The sequence below is a fragment of the Carassius carassius genome, chromosome 40 (assembly GCF_963082965.1).
Source record: "Carassius carassius chromosome 40, fCarCar2.1, whole genome shotgun sequence".
NCBI classification, from domain to species: Eukaryota; Metazoa; Chordata; class Actinopteri; order Cypriniformes; family Cyprinidae; genus Carassius; species Carassius carassius.
In genome coordinates, this window is record NC_081794.1 from 14,422,726 (window position 1) to 14,445,309 (window position 22,584).

At 36.3% G+C, this 22,584-nt stretch overlaps 3 protein-coding genes across 7 annotated transcripts; 2 read left to right on the top strand and 1 right to left on the bottom strand.

Annotated features, from left to right (window-relative positions):
• Nucleotides 1-1,805: 1,805 nt before the first annotated feature.
• On the bottom strand, nt 1,806-9,133 carry LOC132122186 (uncharacterized). 3 transcript variants are annotated; one of them, XM_059532156.1, is made up of 7 exons: nt 8,949-9,133; nt 7,030-7,084; nt 6,678-6,764; nt 6,075-6,175; nt 3,950-4,045; nt 3,576-3,806; nt 1,806-3,489 (listed from the first exon to the last, which is right to left on the bottom strand). In XM_059532156.1, exons 2-7 carry the CDS (start codon nt 7,051-7,053, stop codon nt 2,448-2,450), a joined length of 1,581 nt encoding a protein of 526 aa, XP_059388139.1. In that variant the 5' UTR covers nt 7,054-7,084; nt 8,949-9,133; the 3' UTR covers nt 1,806-2,447. The 3 variants fall into 3 exon arrangements, with proteins under 3 accessions (XP_059388139.1, XP_059388138.1, XP_059388137.1); XM_059532155.1 differs by having other exon boundaries at nt 8,851-9,133; XM_059532154.1 differs by lacking the exon at nt 8,949-9,133 and adding an exon at nt 7,180-7,315.
• LOC132122185 (tubby protein homolog) lies at nt 8,276-15,188 on the top strand. Of its 3 annotated transcripts, none has more exons than XM_059532152.1 (13): nt 8,276-8,589; nt 10,069-10,267; nt 10,346-10,502; nt 10,599-10,838; nt 10,928-11,064; nt 11,185-11,302; nt 11,392-11,576; nt 12,152-12,322; nt 13,341-13,453; nt 13,527-13,641; nt 13,766-13,864; nt 14,440-14,611; nt 14,729-15,188. In XM_059532152.1, exons 2-13 carry the CDS (start codon nt 10,163-10,165, stop codon nt 14,860-14,862), a joined length of 1,746 nt encoding a protein of 581 aa, XP_059388135.1. In that variant the 5' UTR covers nt 8,276-8,589; nt 10,069-10,162; the 3' UTR covers nt 14,863-15,188. The 3 variants fall into 3 exon arrangements, with proteins under 3 accessions (XP_059388135.1, XP_059388133.1, XP_059388136.1); XM_059532150.1 differs by having other exon boundaries at nt 8,533-8,589; nt 10,053-10,267; XM_059532153.1 differs by having other exon boundaries at nt 8,536-8,589; nt 10,053-10,267; nt 12,152-12,310.
• Nucleotides 15,189-15,393: 205 nt separating this feature from the next.
• Nucleotides 15,394-21,708, top strand: LOC132122190 (syntaxin-4-like). The gene is made up of 11 exons (XM_059532160.1): nt 15,394-15,727; nt 16,326-16,433; nt 16,638-16,737; nt 16,853-16,927; nt 17,020-17,090; nt 17,208-17,316; nt 17,544-17,617; nt 18,888-19,025; nt 19,187-19,297; nt 19,389-19,470; nt 20,695-21,708. Exons 1-10 carry the CDS (start codon nt 15,698-15,700, stop codon nt 19,467-19,469), a joined length of 897 nt encoding a protein of 298 aa, XP_059388143.1. The 5' UTR covers nt 15,394-15,697; the 3' UTR covers nt 19,470; nt 20,695-21,708.
• Nucleotides 21,709-22,584: the final 876 nt, after the last annotated feature.

Genomic DNA, 22,584 nt, shown 5'->3' on the forward strand with positions numbered 1-22,584 from the left:
GAACTGTCCAGTGGCATTTTGAAAGGTATTTGTTCAGTTAATATACTGGTATTGGTCGGTATAGTGACTGCACTCATGGTTTCCAACATGTTCTCTTAGGTGAATCAGTGGACACTGAGTTTCATTTCAACCTCTTGTTCTTTATTGGTTTGATGTTAGTAAGCACATTGGTGAATCCAAACATGCATACAGTAATAAACACGTGCTCTGGCACTCATGTACCTACAATGTAGTCTACCGACAGATGTGGCGCATATAAATGAACATGAAAATGTCACATTACAAGTGGAGCCGAATGAGACATTCTTATACCCTTCACAACTTACTGGTAAAAATGTAATCTTAAATTAAATCCTTTTAAAACAAATTAAAAAATAATGTAGGATGCTTTGAATTTGCAATGCTACTATGCATTCATATTTGTATCTGTGCGTAATAAAAGATCAACTTATCTAAGAAAATAAAGAAGTTTCTGTCAATCAAAAAGAAATTCCCTTTTGAGTACATTTCTGTTTCCATATTAGTATTACAAGGATGGGGAAAATAAAATATATTATCTTTCCAAACAATGTGCGCTGCCATTTCCTGTGCATTTATGTTATTTTCATGTTATTTTCCATAGCTTATAAAATTTCTGTGTGGAAATTAGTGTTCTCACCATAAATGAAGCAACAAAGAAATTAGATGCCAAAGACCCTGAAAATATTAAAAAAGGTATTCTTTACAGCCACACAAATTATATTAAAAGGATTGTTCACCCCTAAATGAAAATTCTGTCATCACTTACTCATCCTTGTAATTTTTTAGAAATTTATTAAAACACAAAGGAAGATACTTAGAAGAATGTTTCAATTGTATAATGAACTTAAGTTGGGTCCAAAACAACACTGGATAGAAAAACACTAAGACATTTTTCCAAATATCATCCTGTGGTCCACAGAAGAAAGTCATTCAGGTTTGGAAGAACACAACGGTGAGTAAAAGTTGACAGAATTTTCAATTTAGGCTGAACCATCCCTTAAAGGGTTAGTTACCCTTAAAAAAATGAAAATTAGGCTGCGTTTAACTCACCCCCAGGCATCCTAGGTGTATATGACTTTCTTCTTTCAGACAAATCCAGTCGGAGTTATATTAAAAACTGTCTTTGATCTATCAAGCTCTATCATTGCAGTCAGCAGGTGTTGCATTGCTTCAGTCAAATAGACATGAAATAAAAAGCACCCTTCCATTAAAAAAGTGTCTGAACAGCTCCAGGGGGTTAACAAAGGCCTCCTGTTGCGAATCGATGCGTTTTTGTAAGCAAAATATCCATATTCCATATCCAATCTAGATTGTGCTCATTGTAAATGGAAGTTGTTCAGCACAGATGACGTATGAGGTCACCTTTGCGCATGCGCCGCTCAGAAGTGACGCACGCAGAAACAGCGGAAAGATCAAAACAAAACAACGGTCACTAATTAGAAGTACTAAACAAGGATTAGTAAAGAAGAATGTGGGAGGATTTCGATATAAGCCAAGAGGGTTTTCACGAGACTCACCAGTGTATGCACAACACTGACCTCAAACATCATGCTACTGGAACTGCTTTTATGTACAACTGTTGGCGCAAGCTACATTAAAAGTGATGTTTATGTTTTGAATATGGATATTTTTCTCACAAAAACACATCGATTCACTACAGGGGGCCCTTGTTCACCCCTGGAGCTGTGTGAGACACTTATTTTAATGGAAGGGCGCTTTTTATTTCACTTCTTTTGGACTGATGCATGCAACACCAGCTGACTGCAACAAAAGAGCTTGAAAGATCAAAGACAATTTTTTATATAACTCCAACTGGATTCGACAGAAAAAAAAAAGCCATATACAGCTAGGATGCATCAGGGGTGAGTAAAATGTAGCCTAATTTTCGTCTCTGGGTGAACTAACCCTTTAAATTACCCAAAGTTCCAGTAGAGCAAACATGTGAGAGCAACATGGTTTTACAGTTGGGAGAAAAAGGAAGTGCCCGTTAAAATCTGGTTTTGCTAAAATAGATCAACAACATGTCATATGGGGTATTTCCTTTTGCTAAAATCATACAAATACAGAAATATTTTGATTAAGGATGGTGAATATTAGAATCAAGGTGCCACAGTGATGTACACTGCTTTTTCTCGCCTGCTACCATGGATTTATAACTATTCGCTGCATGTGCAATTTGCTCACAATCCTGAATGGCACATTAGTCAGTGCATTATCTGTGTTTGTTCACATTGTTTGTAGGGGAAAAACTACAGCTCGGTCTAATCATTCAGTGTATCTAGTCTGTAACTGAACACGTTAACAGTGGATCAATGCTGAGAACAGTTACATGCACTCATTCACACAGTAGAAAGACGTCTTGGATGTTGACTGGGAATGAGCTGAAGGGAGTCCATCTATGTAACTCTGTCTAATCTATGACTGTACTAATTCCCATGGGAATTAGTATCTGTTTGGTGTGTAGTGATGATAGGAGGACTGTCCATCTCGTGACATTGCTTTGAGTCCATCTCTATGGCTTGTAAAACAAGTGTGTTGACATCAGCAGTATTGGCATTGAGGTTACTGACAGTCTCGGGGGCCGTTTGCATGCTCACCGCTTCCTTAGTGCCCTCAAGTATCAAAAGGGCACTGCAAGGTTGAAGACATTTTGCATTGAGCTTGTTCACTTCGCCAACATGCACCTCATTTTCATTTATGGCCTCTTCCCGAGCAACAGCATTGTCATCACTGACTCCATTCTCTTGGACCACATGCTCCTCTGTTATCTCAGCTTTATCTTGATCTTCAGTATCTGGTGTGTTCTCCTCACAAGCATCATTGAGCGCAACATCTTCTGCGGTTTCAAGTACCTTCTCAGCATCAGCACTGAGATTAATAGTAACTTCATTTTTATGGATCCTTTCTCCGGGATCTTCTTCATGAAGGACCTTGTCAGGGGTTTGTCTCACAGTGCTATCCAGTTCAAGTCCAACATCTTGACTTCCCTTCTTCGCTTCATTGATATCATCAATCTTTTTCTCGATGACTTCGTCTACTGAGGTAACTTCAAATGAGTCTTCGGCAACAGACTTTTCTTGATCAAGATCTTCTTCATTGTGGGCATCTCCTTGCTGAAGCTCATCTTCAATGAGTCTGGCTATCTGTGGAGCTAGATATTTACAATCATAACTTTGTAGATCCTTGGCATCTTCATCAAGCCTTTGCTTTTCTTTTGAGCTGATGTTTCCGTCCTCTTCCTCAGTTTCTACAGAAACAACAAGGTTTGGGTGGACTTCAACTACTAGTTTAATGTAACTCTCTCCCTCTTGAGGCAGCTGCTCATGGCCGATTCCGTGCTTCAGGTCAAGTGCAGACTGTTCTGCATCACTCAGTCTCGACTCAGAGTCTGAAACATCTGTAAGTTCATTTAGAGGCCCACTGGAAGTGGCTCCTGGACTTTGTAATGAAGGAAGATGAGGAGCAGGGCTGTAAAGAGATCTTTAATCTTAATATTATATCAGAAAGAGCTTTATGTATTTGCAACTATTTTTTATTTTATTTTTTATGTATACCTCTCTACAGATTCATATGGAAGAGTGGTGGGCCATAATTTTTGGGTCTCGTCCACATCCCCTTCCTCCTGCACCCAGCCACGGTTAGAGGAAGCATAAGTCAGAATGGCTTCAGTAACAGTGTAAGGGGTGTGACCCTGCACACAATCCTCAATGTGCTTGACAGGAAGCTGAGTCTGCAGGAAAAGATGGAGCTGGCTATCTGACAGGCATACCGTCATGTGGAGCACTCTGTATAGAAAGACAAAATACTGCGTGTTAAAATGAACATTTCTGTACTGTTTTACATCCTATTTTTAACTATGCCATTCTTTAAATGTTTGTAAGAAGCAACACAAGTACTAGAAGATTTTAAAGAAAGAGCTGGAACTGACTGATCCAAGAAGCTCTGCAGACCTTTTCTCCTCCTTTCAATTAATTCATCATTAATAAACGAGAAGAAAGTCTTTTTCGGCAGATCAGGAACAGGTCTGTGGGAAATACAGTGATGCATTATGGATTTTTTCATTATTATAAAGATAAAAAAGGAACACAGTGCAGAAAAACTCCCTAGTACATTGCAAATTGTTAATGTTGCTTGTAGTAAATTTAAATAAAATCATAAGCGGAGGGTGAACAAACCATAGGGTAAGGCAAAAAGCAGCCAAATGTATTAACAGGGTGGCCATCACTAACGAAAGCGTGTCCACTCCTTTGGCCCCCCCACTCAAAACTGCAGTTTTTGTCAATTTTTTTCTTGACAAGAAATGGATTTATTTAGATGCGGAACCGCCGTATCTCTTTAGGCTATTACCACATCAAACGGGATACTTTTCAGATGCGCATTTCACCTCAGCATCATGCGCGAGTCAAACGAGCGCGGAAAAGCTACAGCAGCCAAATGAGCTTCAGTAGAACAACTGTGAACTCCGGTCTGATGAGATATTGTTAGACTATTTCTCAGTAAAACACACTTCCCTGTCCCATCAGCCGTTTTACTGTGCTCACAGAGCACACTCTTCAACAGTACGCAGTTATGTGGCACAAACTCTATATCTCTTCATCCTAAATAACCCACACAAGAATCTTTGAGCATAGGCTACTGTGATGAGTGGGGCGGGGCCGAGGGCCGTGGGAACAGGAGCGAGGCCGGTGGAGTCATTAGAGATGAGCGACACCTGCTCGACCCACCGGTCTCGAGTCCCACGGAGGAGATGGAAGGATATAAAATGGGAGCGACGACAGTGAAGGACGAGAGAGGACCAGGCCTGGGTTTTAGTTGTGTTTGGTTTATATTTGTGCACGTCAGTCGTCCGTGAGGGGCTGTCTTTATTTTGTAATTAAAGTTTCTGTTTGATTGTCCGCCGGTTCCCGCCTCCATCTTCCCATAATTAGGAAGTATTAATGTGTTACAGCTACATACCTCGTTCTGTCGTCAGCCAAGTCATGAAATCACCAAAAAGGCGATTAAAACTGAAAACTTCATGTAAGCAGCACACAAGAACGTCTCTCAAATGCATGTACTAAAATATATTCTGCAATTCGAGATTACCTTAAGGCACAAGTTGATATGTATTTTTTATTTGTAATTGAATGCACAAATAAATGTGAGCACAGTGCACTTATACTAGACAATATGCGAAAATTAAAACATTTAAATGCATAAAATAACTCATTTTGTATTCTGGCATTTATGACTGTTTACTTCGGCCTTTTTCAAATTTTTATCACTATGCATGCATGGAGAGCAAGCATTTGGGAGTTTCTAGGAGCTGAATAAACAATAAAGCTATAGTGAGCCCCTTTATTAAAATACCTGGAGGTGAGGAATAATACAAAAATTGTCATATTCACCCAGTATTACTTGATCTAATTTACAAATATCTCAATTACAGTTAAGTAGAAATTAATTGTACTCAGTTGTGTTTTAGGCACTAAAACAGTCCAGTAGCCTACATTATAATCAAACATATATTTTTATATTGAACTAATGAAGATTTCTGTGCCACCCCAGACTGATTGCTGGCCCCTCCCTGGCCACTTCAGGAAAAACATCCTGGCTCGGCCACTGTGTATTAAACATCATAAACACGTCTTTTTTGGCAAGAACCAGACATGGGTGTCATGTAGGGTAAATACTTTTTTTAATGGAACATAATTTGTATTTAACGAGATTACAATTTAATAATAACGCCAGAAATTTATAATTATATAATGTTTCCTTTCCACGATTATTCAAACAGCGAATAAATTATATATAGAGAATGACATTTTCACTAACATTGATCTATCGCGAGTTTAAGCAGGGGCATTTTTTTAAGCCTTCCCCAGCCTTACACACGCTCCGCCTTTGAATAAAATGTACACAGAATTTCTAAATGGCATATAAAAAAAAAAAAAAAAAAAGTGTATGTATGTATATGTATAAAAAAAATTATTATTATTATTTTTTTTTTTGAGGTGCACTGGCTGAGACATGTATGCAGCTATACAGTCATGTGTTTGTGCAAAGGAACTTACACTAGACCAGCATACTTTTGCAGTTTTTTCTTCAACCACACAAACTCGCTGAATCGCCGCCTCACACAGGATGTTTTGGCAGTGAATGCTTTGCTGTTTGTCTGGTGAAAAAACCAAGTAGCCAGATAAGATAACACAAGGGCATTTAAAAACAAGTGTTGATCAACAGAAGAATAAAAATGCATATAGTGAAAGACTGATATATCGGCCAGTATTTGGCTATTAAGATGGTGTGTGCTTATCTACAGAAGTTTCATGTATCTTTAAAATACCAGTTTCAATAGAAGCAGTTTTGTTTGCATTTTATTTGCTGTGCAATAAAATGCTTAATGTACAATATATCAGACACAGACAGTTCTGCCCTCTAAATAATCATTATACACATAAATTATGGTCACTGAAATGCAATGAACTAAAAAAACCTCATGTAGCATTAATCAACGCCAAAACTGTACAATTATATTAATTATAATTTATTAATTATAAATTAATCTTAACATTTTAATCTGTTTTCATGTCTAAGGAAGTATTTAAAAAACTTTGGTAGTTGGAAAGGGTCACATTATTAGATTATAATCTGATAATACTAACAAAAATACTCACATGAAGGAAAATTTTGAAGTCCACATATGAGTTCCACGACCCTTCGTTTTGCACGCGAGGATCCTGAACTCTCACAGCAATGAACTCCTTTTAAAAAAGTTAAAGAAACATTTTCAAGACCAAAATATACAAATCTCAAACATTTATGATATTTTATACCTTTAAAAGGACAATACTGTGGTCCCTTGTTATCAACAGCAAATCCTTAAGTATCATCAGCTGTTTTGTAATCTGCTATGTCTCAATATCTGAATGACTTAAACCCATAATAACTCATTGCTTAAGTGCAATATTTATATCTGTCATTGCATATCACACAGACAAACTGGAACGAATAAGAAAGAGAACTTACATCTTGCTCTTGACTTCTGATCATCCTACCAGAGGTAACACGACACAATGGGCATCTGTGGAAAAACAGTCACTGCAGCATGAGTCATCAACCACGATCAAAACATCCCTTATCATGCATGTTCTGCTACAGGTTTTTTTTTTTACTTGCATGATTTTGTCTTTTCTGTCTTTGTTTTGTTTTGCCATAACTTAAGGAAAGCAAATGTTTTCACAAATCCATAAAGGGAGAAATCAACAGATTCCTCAGACCTCGTACTGTGTCCTCTCCAAAACATCACTAATTATTGATTTAAGTGTCTAGGGGACAAATATCTCCAGACTTGCTCTTTAAACCCCTGTGAGGAATAACCTGCCCCTCCTCCCCTAAACGGCCATTGATCAGAGCAGGGGGAGGCTGCAGACCTGGAGCAGGCAGTTTTACCCCCCGTTGTTCCTGATGCGTCCAGCATGGGGAGGCTGTATATGAGCCATCAGAACAGAAGCCACACGAATAATAATGCCTCGTCATTGTTTACATAATCACCTCAGTAAAACTCCCACATGGCAATACTCACATTTCTATTCTTGATATCCTATGTTCATACAGTTTAAATTAAATTAAAACATTTTCATTATGAATCTGCCTCTTTAATGATAGTAACAAGAGATGTCGTGTTGGGGGGTCAGTAAATTCAAATGTTTTCTTTCTGTTGAAATGCAAGGCAGTGGCCAAAGGAAAATCAGATTCACATTGTTTTTAATGTCAAATAGTTTATCCATAAGGTGAAACCATTGCTCTAATGTTGTTTTTTCTGGTTATTGTAGAAGAGACACTTTTCATTTTGTTGTAAAAAGCTAAACATGTGAAACTTTTTTTTTTTTTTTAAACCAGTGAGTGGGAGCATTTTGACTGGAGGACTGAACAACAATTAAAAGACATTCATCCTAGTTCATGTTTTTAATAAATTTTTGTACACAAAAAAGTTTGTCTTTTTCTTCTCAGATGGTTAAATGGCCCTCTGAATTTTAGAAAAGGGTGAATTGTTTGTCTTTATCAAATGCTTTGTAGGACACTATTCTGTAGCTGTATGACAACCAGTAGTGAATATTAAAGCATAAATAAATATTCAATATTTAACTGATGGTCCAAATGATTACACTGTTTGTCTGATGGGCTAAATATCTGAATAACTTTATATATAAATTCACAACAACATATATATCACTCCATCACCTGTACATATGAAAACCTACAGTGAATCTAATAAGGCTACAGTAGATCACGTGTCATTACATTGTCCATTTGATCCAAATTTGTGTATTATTATTTTTTCAAAAACACGAATTCAGTTGTCTCCTGTAGGCTATGCATGTAGACCAAAAGTGAATACGTACATGTATTTGAATTCGTAAGTGCAGATCATCTGATATCTTAATGTAATGTTTATATTTAAATTCACACACAAAAACAACAAAACTCTCAATTAGTCAATGTCTATGGACGGGACGGTTAGCGTCGGTTTAATCATTTCGCCGTATATCCTCCTCAGGGGCCGTAGATCTGTCTGCTACAAATAAGGTCCTGTCTGCAGCCTCCCCGTATAGATTAATCATGATTATTTGTTAGTTCTGTGGTTAATAATGTCATTTACCCGTGATTACAGATTAAATGCATTGAAACCGGACATACTTAGCAATCCTGTTTAGAGGAATACTCTGGCATTAGTGTATAGTGGCCTTTAATTCGTTAACTTGTCTGCTATCTGTCACAGCACTTTTTAACTCACAAAAAATGTTAAAGAAAATAACTAAAAGATAGATGCATTGGTATGATACTTACTGTAATAGTGCTTTATTTCCAGGTTGAATTTCAGGTAACGTTAGCGCGAGTTAATGTGCTCATAGATACGAATGTAAAAAATAAAGTAAAATTCCTACCTTCATCCCATCCGTCCGTAATAAATTGCGATTTTTCTTAAATGTCACTTAGACTGCATTACACAAACAGATAGAACAGATTAGAAGTATAAAAAAACACGTCAAAACATTGTTGAGAGTATGCGAGTTGAGTAACGTGATCAGTTTCGTTTTTCTTCAGCTGTGAATATATTAACAAGCTGAGGGGAGATACTGCCATCCAGGGCACGGGTGGTTAGTTTGTTTATGAGTTATGCTTATGATGCTAAAACTAGCAATGGGGTCACTAGGTTTTGAGACACAGAACTAATAGATAACATAATTTCCCGTGTCAACGAACGTTAGTTGTTTTGTATTAACATTTATTAAAATATATTTCCTGAAATCTGGGGGAAGTTGCATAAATTTAACCTCTGTGAAGACCTAGACTGGTCAAGTAGCAGTTAGCCAAGGGCTAATCGACTTTCTATGTAACTGACTTAAAGCCATAACCAGTCAAAACGAAAAAAAAAGATCACTAACTTGTAAGACTATTTTGCAACTGGCCTTAAAAGTTCATAAAGGTTCAAAATGCTTGTTTTATTACTGCGTTAGAGTTAAAAGTTTATTTAAGGGGGAACTTTGGATAAGTCTTTATATTACTCCATTAATTTAAACAAATAAATAAAACACATTTTTAAGTGTGAAACGTTATATAAATCAGGCAAGTGATACATGAACAAATTTTAAGAATATAAATAAGAATAAAACTGTAAAGTGCTGCACAAGTCAGTGCATGAGAAAAAAAAACTCATTTAAAGGAAACATCTTTTAAATGTCTTTTAAAAATAGCTTATGTATTGTAATTGAAATTTACAGACACAATAGTGTATTTAGGATGTTTTCTTCCCACAAGTCTAAAAAAAATAGACAAGTTAAGGAAGCAAAATCTCAAAATCGACAAGTGCCTTAATAAACAGTGGTTACTCTTGCATAATTTGACAGGAATTTGCAGAAATATATATTAGTTTCTGGTATTACACTTAATGTTGTGACACTGGTGCTGTTTTCAGTAATGATGAAGGATCTATTCTACATGACGTCTCAGTGGAGTATAAGAACTTTATCCGCTGTAATCTTCTTTAGCTTCTGTCGCATGCAGGTGGGGATGTCATATGGAGCTGCAGAGACAGACAATAGGACATTGCTTTGATAGCTGATAGCTGATTTGAGCGGGCATTGTGACTGGTGAGTTTATGAAAATAAAAACATGGAATCTTTGTCAAAATGTTGATATTTGTTCTTTTCCAACACAAGAAATGGAGGACGCAGGTGTCCGACAACAGAAGCTGGACAATCAGGCAAGTATCTCAGAAATGAATGTCTTTGGATTAGACTTATATCTGATGCAGCAGTTCATATCATGTCCATTCTTACAGCGTTCGCTATTAATCAAGAAACAACAAAGAAGAAGGACAGATGCCCGGATGATCACTGCGAATCGTGACATTCGTCCCAAGACACGCAAACAGAAAGCTGAATCTGATGATACAGCTTTATTGATAAGCCAATCTCAGAGCAACATTTCCCTCAGTGGTTTGTAATCACTTACTTTGTTGTATTGTTAACACGTAATGTTTTTTATTAGTCATTAGTTTTACAGAAAATAACACCCTGCCTTTTTATTGTCAGACACACAGCCCGAGCAGATTTACGAAAACACGGTGGAAGAGATTTGTTTAGGAGAGCTGACCATTTCATCCAGGACAGAAGAGGCTTCTGAAGAGGTTGCTCAGTCTGTTCCGGTCATCCCTAAGAAAATCGATCTAGAGATCAGCCCACAGCACAGCGCTAAATGCACTTTAGACACAGAAGGCCTGGCAGATGGAAAGAAAACTAAGAAGAAGGGTGTTAAAAAAGGGCAAACAAAATGTGAGTTTTTTTTTCTATTTTCAATTAAAACTTTTGGATCTGCCTTTTGAGTGACATGCCTTTACATTTAGTTGAATTGCACATTCTAGTTCTTGAGGCCAAACCTGCAATAGAAGTGGAGGAAAATGAGGGGAAAGAGAAAAAAACTGTAAAGAAGAAGGAAAAGACAAACGAATCCAAGCAGAAAGTGAAGACAGAGGAACAGTCTTGTAAGTGTACCGGAGATGTGTCTCCATTGTTAGAGGCCGTTTCCTGTCACACAGCCCAGTGCCTCATCCATAAATAGGAAATAAGCTGACATTGGCATTGTTAACATTCCAACTCTGGGTATTTTCCAGCAATTCAGACTGATTCAGTTGTGGAAATCAATGTTAATGAGGAGAAAGAACCTGAATCAGAGAGCGAGGACGAAACAAAAGACTGCGTTCCTCCAACACCAAAGAGAAAACAACATCCCAAACCAAGTATAAAATCATACGTCTTAACCTTGTTGTTTTATGATGGTTTCTTTTGATCTGGCCTGATTGGTAATATTAGTTTTCTGTCGTTGTAGTGAGATGTCATCTCAGTGATAGTGAAGAAGAAAAAGAGGACGAAGAGGAGGAGGACAAAAAGAGGGAAGCTAAAAAAACAACAAAGAAGTCTAAAAAAGGAGCAAAAACTGATGACAGTATTGCTTCTTTAAACTCCAACTATAAGGAGCCCGTCTCTGATAGTGATTCTTTGGACATGGGAAGAGTAAGATGTAGTCTAAAATCATTTGTTTAGTGTTATATACACTGTGTGTGTGCATATTATTTATAAATATCATTTTCCCATTTAAATTTGAAAGCTAATAAGTCATTTTGTTTTGCCCTTTTTATGAGATAAAGGTGCTGTATGTAAGTTTTTGACTCTACTAAAGCATAAAAATAGCATACTATGTTTTAAGATATTTAAGGAACATGCTAAATAAACATACTTTTTTTTATCTGAAAAACAACATTACAGTCAGTTTTTCTCCTTTGAAAAAGTGTGTTCCTGGCCGGAATGTCAATCTTTGTTTTGGTTTGTGAAACCCGCTCACTGTCGGTTTACCCAATTGTATTTCGGCACCCTGGGTTGCCAGTTGGCGGAAACCTCCGCGTATTTAATTTCATTCATCATCACCGGGACCGGGTGAAAAAAACCCTCTCCAATATTTTGAATTTGGACTGCACTACCTAGTTTAACCACTCGGTGTGAATATATATAGATATATATTTATTTATTTATGGTTTAAGGTTTATTTGAAGTTAATACAATAACCCTGATCTTTTTTCTTTCTTGCCCAGTCCTCTCCGATGTCTTTGGAGGATCTGGAACAGTTTGCCATGCGTCCTGTTTCGAGAGATGTGACCATTCAGTGCAGGATCACCAGAGACAGGAGGGGAGTGGAGAAAGGCATTTTTCCCACATATTACCTCCATATGGAAAAGGAGGATGGGAAAAGGGTTAGCAGAAGTGTGAATAAAGAAAAACATGAGAAATACTAGCCACGTTTCCACTGTCGGGCCGGCTGGGGCTAGAGGAGGGGTTATGAACAAAGGCGGAGTTTCTTGTCTGGAGAGCTCAGCGCTGCAAATCGTTTCAGAAAGCTAAAAACTTCAACACCAGCATTAAAGACTTTTTAAAATAAGTTGAGCTCAAAACTCACTTTCAGTCAGCAGCGAGTTTTTGAAATAACTTGATCCGATGGATTATAATCAGCATACAAGGCAGAAATATTTATAAGCGATGCAAAAGACTATGCACACTAGCCATTAACATTACCATAGTAAACATGGTAAATATGACCACTTGAAGAAATCAGACGTCAGCCTCTTATTCTCTATCATAATCGTGTATTTATTTAGTAACATATTTTATCTGTCATAAGTCTCGTCTCGTTTAGTTTTTGTTTGGCAGCTTTTATAAAAATATGGAAATTATCATTCTTTCTAAATGTGATGTATATAGTCTATTGTGACTTCAAATAAACAGAAACAGACTCGACTGAATAACAGATACATAATGTTCATAACGCTATATTTCTGTGTGACTAATTTTCAATCCTGATAAATTAATTCATTATGATGCATCCCCTTATTATAGTAAAACATTGATGCTGTTAGATTTAAATATTTAACAAAGCCTGCAAACAAATGGCAGCTTTTATAATGTTCGTTTTGTGATCGCGCTAGTTCCCGTGACTTATTTCTTATTCTGATAACTTCTCTTTGTTGGTGAAATGATGGGGTTGCGTGATGTTGTTCCTGACAGGGCGTGTAAAGGGTGTGTTCTAGTGAAGTGCAGCAGAGCTTCAGGCTCGACTGTGGAAACCCTGCGCTATTTCGGCCTCGCTGCTACTGGCCCGAGGCTATTAGCCCTGCCTGGCCCGTTTTAAGCCCTGGCTCGCACTGGCCCGACAGTGGAAAAGCGGCTAATGTCATTTTCATTGCTTAACATGTCATTGTTCTCTTGTCCAATGTTTCGAATGGGCAGGTCTTTCTGATGGCTGGCAGAAAAAGAAAGAAGTGCAAAACCTCGAATTATTTGATATCAATCGATCCTACCGATTTATCCAGAGACACTGAGAGCTACATTGGCAAACTAAGGTCAGTACCATTACAGTGCCCTATTACAAATATTGTTTGCAATTCTGCCCATGCTAAAAATTTGTCTCCTCAGATCAAATGTCTTGGGTACTAAATTCACTGTGTATGATAATGGCGTGAATCCAGAAAGGAAACCATTCATTAAAGAAACAGATACGCTGAGACAAGAGCTAGCAGCAATATGTTATGTAAGATGCCAACTTTGTGCTGTTTTTTCTTTAGATGTCTATGGTTTATATATGTGTGTGTGTGTGTGTATACATATATATATATATATATATAAACCTTACATTGTTCTTTACTGTCACACAGGAGAAAAATGTTTTGGGTTTCAAAGGACCTAGAAAAATGACAGTAATTATTCCTGGTATGCATGAGAATGATGAGAGAGTTGTTATTCGACCAAAAAATGTGAGTATTATGTTGGTGATCACATTTTTTATTTTTTGATTATCAGTCGCAATATTATGTTTCTTCCTTTGGATATATATTACCATTCAGAAGTTTGGGGTCCAACATTTTTTTAAATGTTTTTGAAAGAAGTCTCTTGTGCTCACCAAGGCTACATTTATTTGATCAGAAATAGAGTGTAATGTAATAAAATGTGAGGTCAAAGCTAAATTTTCAGCAGGCAAATTCTCCGGTCTTCAATGTTACATGATCCTTCAAAAAGTTGTTCTGATATGCTGATTTGGTGCTCAAGAAACTTTTTCTTTTAAAGATTTTTTGGATACATATAAAGATCAAAAGAACAGCGCTGATTTGAAATAGAATTCTTTTGTATTCTTTTAATGTAACATTTGACCAATGTAATGCACTCTTTCTGTATAAATGTAGACTCCAAACCTTTGAATGGTGTTTTTTATGTCTGGGAACTTTTTGTCACGCTTCACCGAGATAAAATCTAATTATGTTTTTGGTTCACTTATTAAATCATGTTTTATATATATTTCTAATGACAATAATATCTCTTTTGCATGTCCCAGGAGCTGGAGTCTCTGCTCACCCGATATGAGAACGGAAACAAAGAGAATCTTGTCACCCTTTTAAATAAATCACCCAGCTGGAATGAGCAAACTCAGTCATATGTGCTAAATTTTCATGGCCGAGTTACTCAGGCATCTGTGAAAAACTTTCAGATTGTCCACCCAGATAATGGTGAGTGGTTCTTTTTACTCATTTTGTATTTGTAGTTGCTTTAATATATTATATATAACAATATTACAATTCCTACTTCTAATTCTAAATCTAATATCAGTGAATATCTCTCTCCAGTGGACTACATTGTGATGCAGTTTGGGCGAGTAGCTGAAGATGTGTTCTCCATGGACTACAGCTTTCCCATGTGTGCTCTGCAGGCTTTTGCCATCACTCTGTCTTCCTTTGATGGCAAACTGGCTTGTGAATGAGCCTCATTCATCTGTATTTTCTGTTCATTCAAAAAGGGAAACTTAGCGTTAATTTGATATTTGAATGTTCTTGCAGTCCTTTTAATGAATTTTAGAATGTTGCTATTATCCACAATATTATCCACAGATTGCAATGTACAGTAGATAATTTATCTGTTTTCCTAATTATGAATCTACAATTAGACATGTATGGATTTCTTTTGTATTTATTCACTCTTCAATTGTTAATTTCAATTGCCTGCTCTCCAAGATATTTTTATTTCCTTTGTTTACATGAACAAAGAGAGATTGACATTGTTAAATAAAAACCTGTTGAATTTATATAAGGCTATATTATACAGTTACTCTTCATAAAGTTACATTCATCAACTTACAGACCTTCTTTTCGCGTTTGCTTTCTTATTGAGATTCTTGAGATCCGAGTGGAATATTGTATTTCGCCAAAGTGAAATAATAAACATAGTAGGCCTCTATATCTTTCCAGCGGGGGGCAGTAAAATCCTTGATCGTTTTTCATACATCTGCAAACTGAAACAGAAGAAGAAGAAAGCGACAAATTCATATACATCTACATCGCCCCATTTTGAACTCGATGCATAATTGAAGTTCATCCATATTAGTTTAATATCGTCATTTTAGGCTCCTCACAGCGCCCGTCAACAATCTGCTCTCAAAGTTATTTGTGGAAGTTGGCTGGCGTGAAATGTGACTTTGAATGGAAACTCCCTCTTTTCGGTTTTGAGTTTTGCTAAATTTAGTTTGCAGATAATTTAGATGAGCTACGCCTCTTAAGACAGGAACTTTTCATCGGAGTTGGATATAAGATACATCGAGAATGCGGGACCGAACGAAGGAGTTGGGCAATGTGAGTACAAAGTAGGGCAGTGCACTCAGGAAACCGGCTAGCGTGCTAACTGGCTAACTAGCGGATACTGTACCTTACCCACAGCTGCAACTGTGATTTATTAACACTTTCATATATAAACTCCCAGTCTGCTGCTATGTCTCTATTTATGTATCTTTATAGCGATTCTAAAAAAAAATCATCAGTGAAATACCAGAAATCGGAAGCTAACACTGCACCACCATCGTTATAGTTTTACAGCGTAGGTGGGTGTAACTATTTAGTCTACAAACAAACTAGCAGCCAATAATGTTTGCAGTTGATTCAGTGATTTTTTTTTTAATTTTAATTTTTTTTTATAAATGACTGTTGTAATGGAACTCATTTCAGTTATATTTAGCACTGTAAACTAACTGTTGGATATTTCACACCCTCGAGGACAAAAGTTTAAAATCACATCCGTTTCTTCCCATAAAACTATGTGCTATGTGCTCTTAATTTTGTCTGACACATTTTCATTCATTTCGAACGCGAGTAAGTGAATTAAACTGCGTATAAATAAATATTTCAAATGTATAACTAATTCTTAATGTGCGTACTTTTCTTCTCTTCTCACTAGACTGCTGATGCATCAGATGAAGATGAAGAAACCACCGCTCTCATGATAAAGCCCGGATCTGGGAGCTCAGCAAACGAGGAGAAAGAAAATGAGTCTTTCTTTAAAAAGGTTTACATAAATTAATAGGGAACTGTGGGATTGTTTTGTAAGCGGCTCCAGAAATGAGTCGCTACTTCCAAACTTACAAGTGCTTGTGGCATCAGTTGTTCACCATGATTACATTTTTGTTATGTAATTGTGTAGATTAGCATTGCAATGTTTTCTGTTTCAAACATAGTTAACTTAATAATACCATACTTGTTTTCTACATAGGTTCAGGAGATTCACGAGGGACTTGAATCGATTAAAAAGAAGGTGTCTGAATTGGAGAACAAACAGAAAACGGTGTTAGGAGTCGCACTCCCAGAGGAAAGTGAGTTGCTCAGTTTAGGTTTGGGTGTTTGAGATTTTTTTTTTTTTCATGTAAGTTTTATGATCCAACAAAAGGTTTAAATTAATAAATAATACAATTCTCCTTGCCAATATAGGTATGAAAAAGGAACTGCAGTCCCTCAGAGAAGACATCAAAGTCATGGCCAGCCAGATCCAAAAGAAGTTAAAAAGTGAGACTGATAAATAAACATAGGTGGATGTTATTGAACGTTTTCTGCTGTCCTTACTGGATGTGAAAAATTAAACCATTAATTTGTCACAGGCATTGAACCTAAGAAAGCTGAAGGTGAAGACAAATATATTCCAATAAACGTTAGAATGCGGCGAACCCAGGTCAGTTGCTTTTTAATACGTATATTATAAATATTTGTAAATATAATACATGGACACTCTTGTTTTGGCTCACAATAATCTGCTCCTCCCTTTTTGTCCCTCAACATCTTTTAAAAGCATGGTGTCTTGTCCCGTGAATTTCTGGAAGTGATGGGTCACTGTAATACAATCCAAGCCCAGTACAGAGACAGAAATGTGGAGAGGATACAAAGACAACTCAAAATCAGTATGTGCTTTTTCTGTCTTGTTTTAGTCTATTGACAATACTAGCATTATCACACAGGTCTCTCATTATTATTTCCCTCATTTTAGAGTTTCCATTTGTATGATACATAATGCTTGACATCAGTACACGTCCTAGACTACTGCAGTATTAGCCAGTGCAACATGGCTTTCTTTTGCATTATTTGAACAAGATAAATAAAACTAATGTGAATGTGGTTTCCTTTACAGCTGGTAACAATGTGACCGACGAAGAGCTAGAATCCATGCTTGAGAGTGGGCAAACTGATGTTTTCACACAAAACGTGAGTGTGTTTTATTGTGTAGTGTGTGTGCATGCATTGACTTGAATGCACAAGTGTGCGTGCACAGTTTACACAGAACACAGCTTGCAAGTACTGAATGCAGTTTTCTTTCACGCCCGAATGCTTTTTAATCACTTGAATTTTTTAATTATCAAGGCTTAAAAACACATGCAAATGGTAAACTTTTGTGATGACGCTGCAGTGGCCTGATTTGGCAATTGACAAATCTGTCTACTGTCCCTAGTGTCCTGAGAGAAAAGTTAATGCGTGTCTGTATACAGACACATGTGCAGGTCTTAAAGTGACAGTAGACTTAGTCCTAAAAATGTTGATTCTTGTCATTAAAGGGATAGATCACCCCCCAAAAATTTATTTGCTTTTAAAATGAGGAAATTAGTTTGGCTGCACTGTCAGACAACTCACAAAAAAGTAAAACCTGGGGGAAAAAAATCATGATATAATATTTTTGCCATATCGCCCACCTCTACAGTAGACTACAACTACAGTACTACTTTCAGTACAGTACAGTGCTACTAGAGTAGAGTGATATTATTCTGTCTTCTGTTAGCCTTCTGATAACGTAAATATAACATTTCTAGTTTTCTCTTTTGCTTTCTTTGGTAAGATCCTTTTGAGAACTGTTCCAGCTAAAATGTAATTTCTTGTTTTTGATTTGAAGTTATTTAGCCTATCTGGCTATTTAGTGATATAATAAATAGGGAATATTTCCCTGTTTTCTGCCCCTTCTCTTTCAGAGTTTCTTGTGAAGCAGTTAAATGCGAAATATTAGGCAAAGACCTACAGTTTGAACTAAGATTTCCGGGGGCACCTTTGGACAAAGTATTTTTTTAGTGTTATTGCCCTTTTTATTCCAGATAAAAGAAATCTGGGTTGTCAACATCATTAAAGTAAAACGCCACATGTTCTCCCTCAACTGACGGGAGAGGTACGTATCAACTTGTCTAAGTTGAGGGAAGAACATGGTGGAATATGGAAAAAACGTGGCGTTTTCCTTTTAAAGCAATGCTAGAAGTAAATGCCCCTTATTTTCAGTACCTCCTTTATAGATTTCCACTTCTCTTTTAGGCTTTTTATTACGGTCATTCTTGCCCTTCAGCTCATCTATTCAGAACCCTTACATCCCCTTTGCCTGAAATGAAGCACCATGAAACATTTCACCATAGTGTCCTGTATATGTCACATGATGTGATCCCATTAAAAATCCTGTTCAGTGTTTTGAACCCACTTAAAAATCGATTTTGTCTTGCAGATTTTGAATGATGCTAAAGCTACAAGACAGGCTCTGAATGAGATTGAGTCACGACATGATGAGATCATCAAGCTAGAGAAAAGTATTAAAGAGTTGCATGATATGTTTCAGTACCTTGCAATGGAGGTGGAAGCACAGGTGAGATGAACACACTGGTTAGTTCATTCCTCAGATGTGTTGTAAATTAAAAACCATGATGTTTTATCATTTGAATTTTTTTTTTTGTTTAATTTAATGTTATGTTCGTCCATATTTAAATTTAAATACATATTCTACGTTAAATAAAAAATATAATTCAGGGTGAAATGGTGGACCGGATTGAGGAGAGCATTAAGAGTTCCCATAACTACGTGGAGAAAGCTGTTGCCGACACAGCTGCTGCTGTAGAAACTTCAAAAAAAGTTCGCAAGGTGAGTAACTTATTATTATGATAATTTATTTTTTGACATATTAACATTCTGTTATTGACCAGTGTTGAATCATCACATTTCTTTTTCACAGAAAAAAATATGGATTGCTTTATGCCTTGCTATTTTAATTGTAATACTAGCCATTATCCTGGCTGTCACTTTTGGCACTTGAGGTAAGTTCCATCAATTGTTTTGAATTTGAATGTTACCTTGATGCAAGGTATTTAAAGGGATTTACTCACCCTCAGGCCATCTAAAATGTAAGTGATTTTATTTTCTTCAGTAAAACCGTTTTTTTAGCTGAAACCATGGTCCATGGTGATTCATAACATGCAACTCAATGGACACCCATCTTTTGAGAATAAAAAAAATCATATCAAGGCACACCAAATTAACACCTGACGATATACTCCGGTCTTATGAAGCGATACAATCAGTCTGTACAAGAAACATTATTGAACATTATGTACAATGTTACTTGTAATCAGTAGCCTCCGGCAACAGGGAAATCAATTATTTTCCACAAACAGTTTTTGTTTTAACAGTTTGTTTCAATTAACTGGTTCAGTTCACTAGTGATTTTACATAATCACACAAGGATATAACATACACAATTGTATCATTAAAGCACCCAATAATAATGTGAAATGTGGATGTTTTACATGTCTAATGCATAAGCAACTTGTCTTCATCAGCTAAATGATTCATTTCTCCCCTTCATACAAGTGCTTGGTTCATGCCCACATCACCTGTTCATCGAGTCAGAACTGTTTTCACATTTCAGGGACTGTTAGAGGACTGGGTCGCTGAGTGAGTTGGCAAAAAACATCATAGAATCATATAGACCGATATATTGGCTGATTTAAATTCGGAATGACTGTCAGTCCAAAAGTAAATTTTGATTGTGTAACTTGTAGATCCCACAAACTGTTTCAGATAATTCAGTTCAAGCAGTTCAAAAGAATGATTTGTTTGCAAACCGGACATCACTCAGGACCATTTAACTGAGGCATTGGATTACAGGTAATGTTGTGTAAAAAAAAAAAAGGTTTAGTTTCATGCACAGACTGATCATTTCGCTTCATAAGAACTCAAAGTATAGTCAGGAGCCACGGGTATTAATTTTGTGTTCCTTTATGCCTTTTTTAATTTGCAATGTCAGGCAGCAACTGACTTGCATTTTATGAATCATCAAGGATCACAGTTTCAGCCAAAAATCTTATTAACTGTTCTTCTGAAGAAAAAAGAAAAAAGTCACCTACATCTTAGATGCCCTGAGGGTGAGCAAACAGCAAATTTTCATTTTTGTGTGAACTATCAATTTATGCCCAAATGTGTTCTGTCATTTTTATTAATATTTATTTGATATTTAAATCATGTATCCATTTTCTTTACAGTGTTTTCCTTTATTAGACTTCTTTTTGCCCATCAAGCACTGGGTTTTGTCTTCCTGAAGTCCCTCTAACAAACAACATGGCCATGTGTAAACATGACCCTTATTGGTATCCCAACTGTTTTGGTAGCTACATTTGTTTAAACTTTTAATTGTGGATCTGTTGTTTTAGCTGCTTTGTCATACAATTTCCTGAAAGTGTGTCTGCTGCACCACTTGGACATTTAAAAAGTTACATGGTAAAAACGTTTTAAAATAACTGATTGCTTTACTGACTGCATTTCCAAGATGGTGGACTTAATTTGCTACACCAACACTAAAGCATGGCGATATAGGGTAGATAAAGAAAAAATGCTAATGAGATTCCTAATATATACCGCTTCCATTCGGAGACAAGCTCAAGAACTCTGAGTGATGGGCTATTTGTCTTTGCCGTAATATGTTTATAAGATGTATTTTGTGTTATGTTGTGATTGATCTTTTTGTAATGCCATTTCAAACTTAAAATTCCATTAAAGGTCATCTGTGTGTGTGTGTGTGTATGTATGTGTGTGTATATATATATATATATATATATATATATATATATATATATATATATATATATATATATATATATATATATATATATATATATATATATATATATACACACACACATAACAACTAATTGTATACTCTGCTTTGCATTATAGTAACTACCTTTCAAAATACTACTTCTCTTGGTCTTACGTCATGTCGCATATGTATGTTTATTTTAACTCATTTGTGCTCTGTCTTAGTAAAGACATGCACTTTTAAGAACTGATTATGTACATTACTTTTATAGTGCCTCAACCTTGGTGCCTTTTCTTGAACCGTAACATGGAGTGCCCACTGTGTGGCACGATAAGTGCAGAGATCACCAAGAATACAGTTGCAGTATTTGGTTTCAGTTTGCAGCCTGTAGACATACTGCCACACATTTCATTCATTCTGATGTAAAACTGTAATTTTTAAATAAAGTACGTATTATATATGATTGTTTTGGAATGTTTTTTCTTATCTTATCCTATTTTTTTAAATAATTTTGATATCTGAATTTCCCATTTTACTGTTCGAATCCAACTGATTGGACATACAGTTGAAGTCAGAAGTTTACATACACGTTGCAGAATCTGCAAAATGTTAATTATTTTATCAAAATAAGAGGGATCATACAAAATGCATGTTCTTGTTTATTAAGTACTGTCCTGAATAAGGTATTTCACATAAAATGTTTCCATATAGTCCACAAGAGAAAATAATAGTTGAATTTATAAAAATTACACCATTCAAAAGTTTACATCCCCTTTATTTTTAATACCTTGTTCTTACCTTAATGATCCACATCATTTTTTGTTGTTGTTTTAAGTGATATTTGTTCATTAGTTCCTTGTTTGTCCCTAACAGTTACACTTTTAACCTTCAGATCCCACAAATTCTTTGGTTTTCCAGCATTTTCGTGTATTTGAACCATTTCCAACAATGACTGTATGATTTTGACATCCATCGTTTCACACTGTGGACAAATGAGGGACTCCTATGCAACTATTACAGAAGGTTCGATGAGACTGTAGTTTCCTCATAACTCATAGCTCTAGATGACATAATACACGGGAATCCCCAGTAGTTTCATTTGGACAGTCGTATAGAACTACATCTCCCAGATAGTGTTTACTAGTTTGCTCCCATTTATAGCAACTGCCGTGTATCTCGCCGCCTGTTCAACACGGTCTGGACTGCGACAGAAAGAGGTTCAGGTAACATTTTATTTATGGAAGTTGTTTATTGTGAAAATATCACCCAATTAAAACGCCAAAGCGTTGGTTTGTCCAATGTTTTATAATGATTTTAAACTAGAAAATGTTTTAAT

What these genes read in the sequence shown, in the direction of transcription:
- LOC132122186 (XM_059532154.1), bottom strand. Translation starts at nt 7,217, where the DNA reads ATGGCAAAACAAAACAAAGACAGAAAAGACAAAATCAT. An exon ending in CAAAAGTATGCTGGTCTAGT is followed by an intron (nt 4,046 to 6,074) that starts GTAAGTTCCTTT and finishes TATTTCCCACAG; the next exon opens with ACCTGTTCCTGATCTGCCGA. An exon ending in CCATATGAATCTGTAGAGAG is followed by an intron (nt 3,490 to 3,575) that starts GTATACATAAAA and finishes ATCTCTTTACAG; the next exon opens with CCCTGCTCCTCATCTTCCTT.
- LOC132122185 (XM_059532152.1), top strand. Translation starts at nt 10,163, where the DNA reads ATGAAAATAAAAACATGGAATCTTTGTCAAAATGTTGATATTTGTTCT. An exon ending in ATTCTTTGGACATGGGAAGA is followed by an intron (nt 11,577 to 12,151) that starts GTAAGATGTAGT and finishes TTTCTTGCCCAG; the next exon opens with TCCTCTCCGATGTCTTTGGA. An exon ending in AGCTAGCAGCAATATGTTAT is followed by an intron (nt 13,642 to 13,765) that starts GTAAGATGCCAA and finishes ACTGTCACACAG; the next exon opens with GAGAAAAATGTTTTGGGTTT.
- LOC132122190 (XM_059532160.1), top strand. Translation starts at nt 15,698, where the DNA reads ATGCGGGACCGAACGAAGGAGTTGGGCAAT. An exon ending in CTGATGTTTTCACACAAAAC is followed by an intron (nt 17,618 to 18,887) that starts GTGAGTGTGTTT and finishes TTTGTCTTGCAG; the next exon opens with ATTTTGAATGATGCTAAAGC. An exon ending in CTTCAAAAAAAGTTCGCAAG is followed by an intron (nt 19,298 to 19,388) that starts GTGAGTAACTTA and finishes TCTTTTTCACAG; the next exon opens with AAAAAAATATGGATTGCTTT.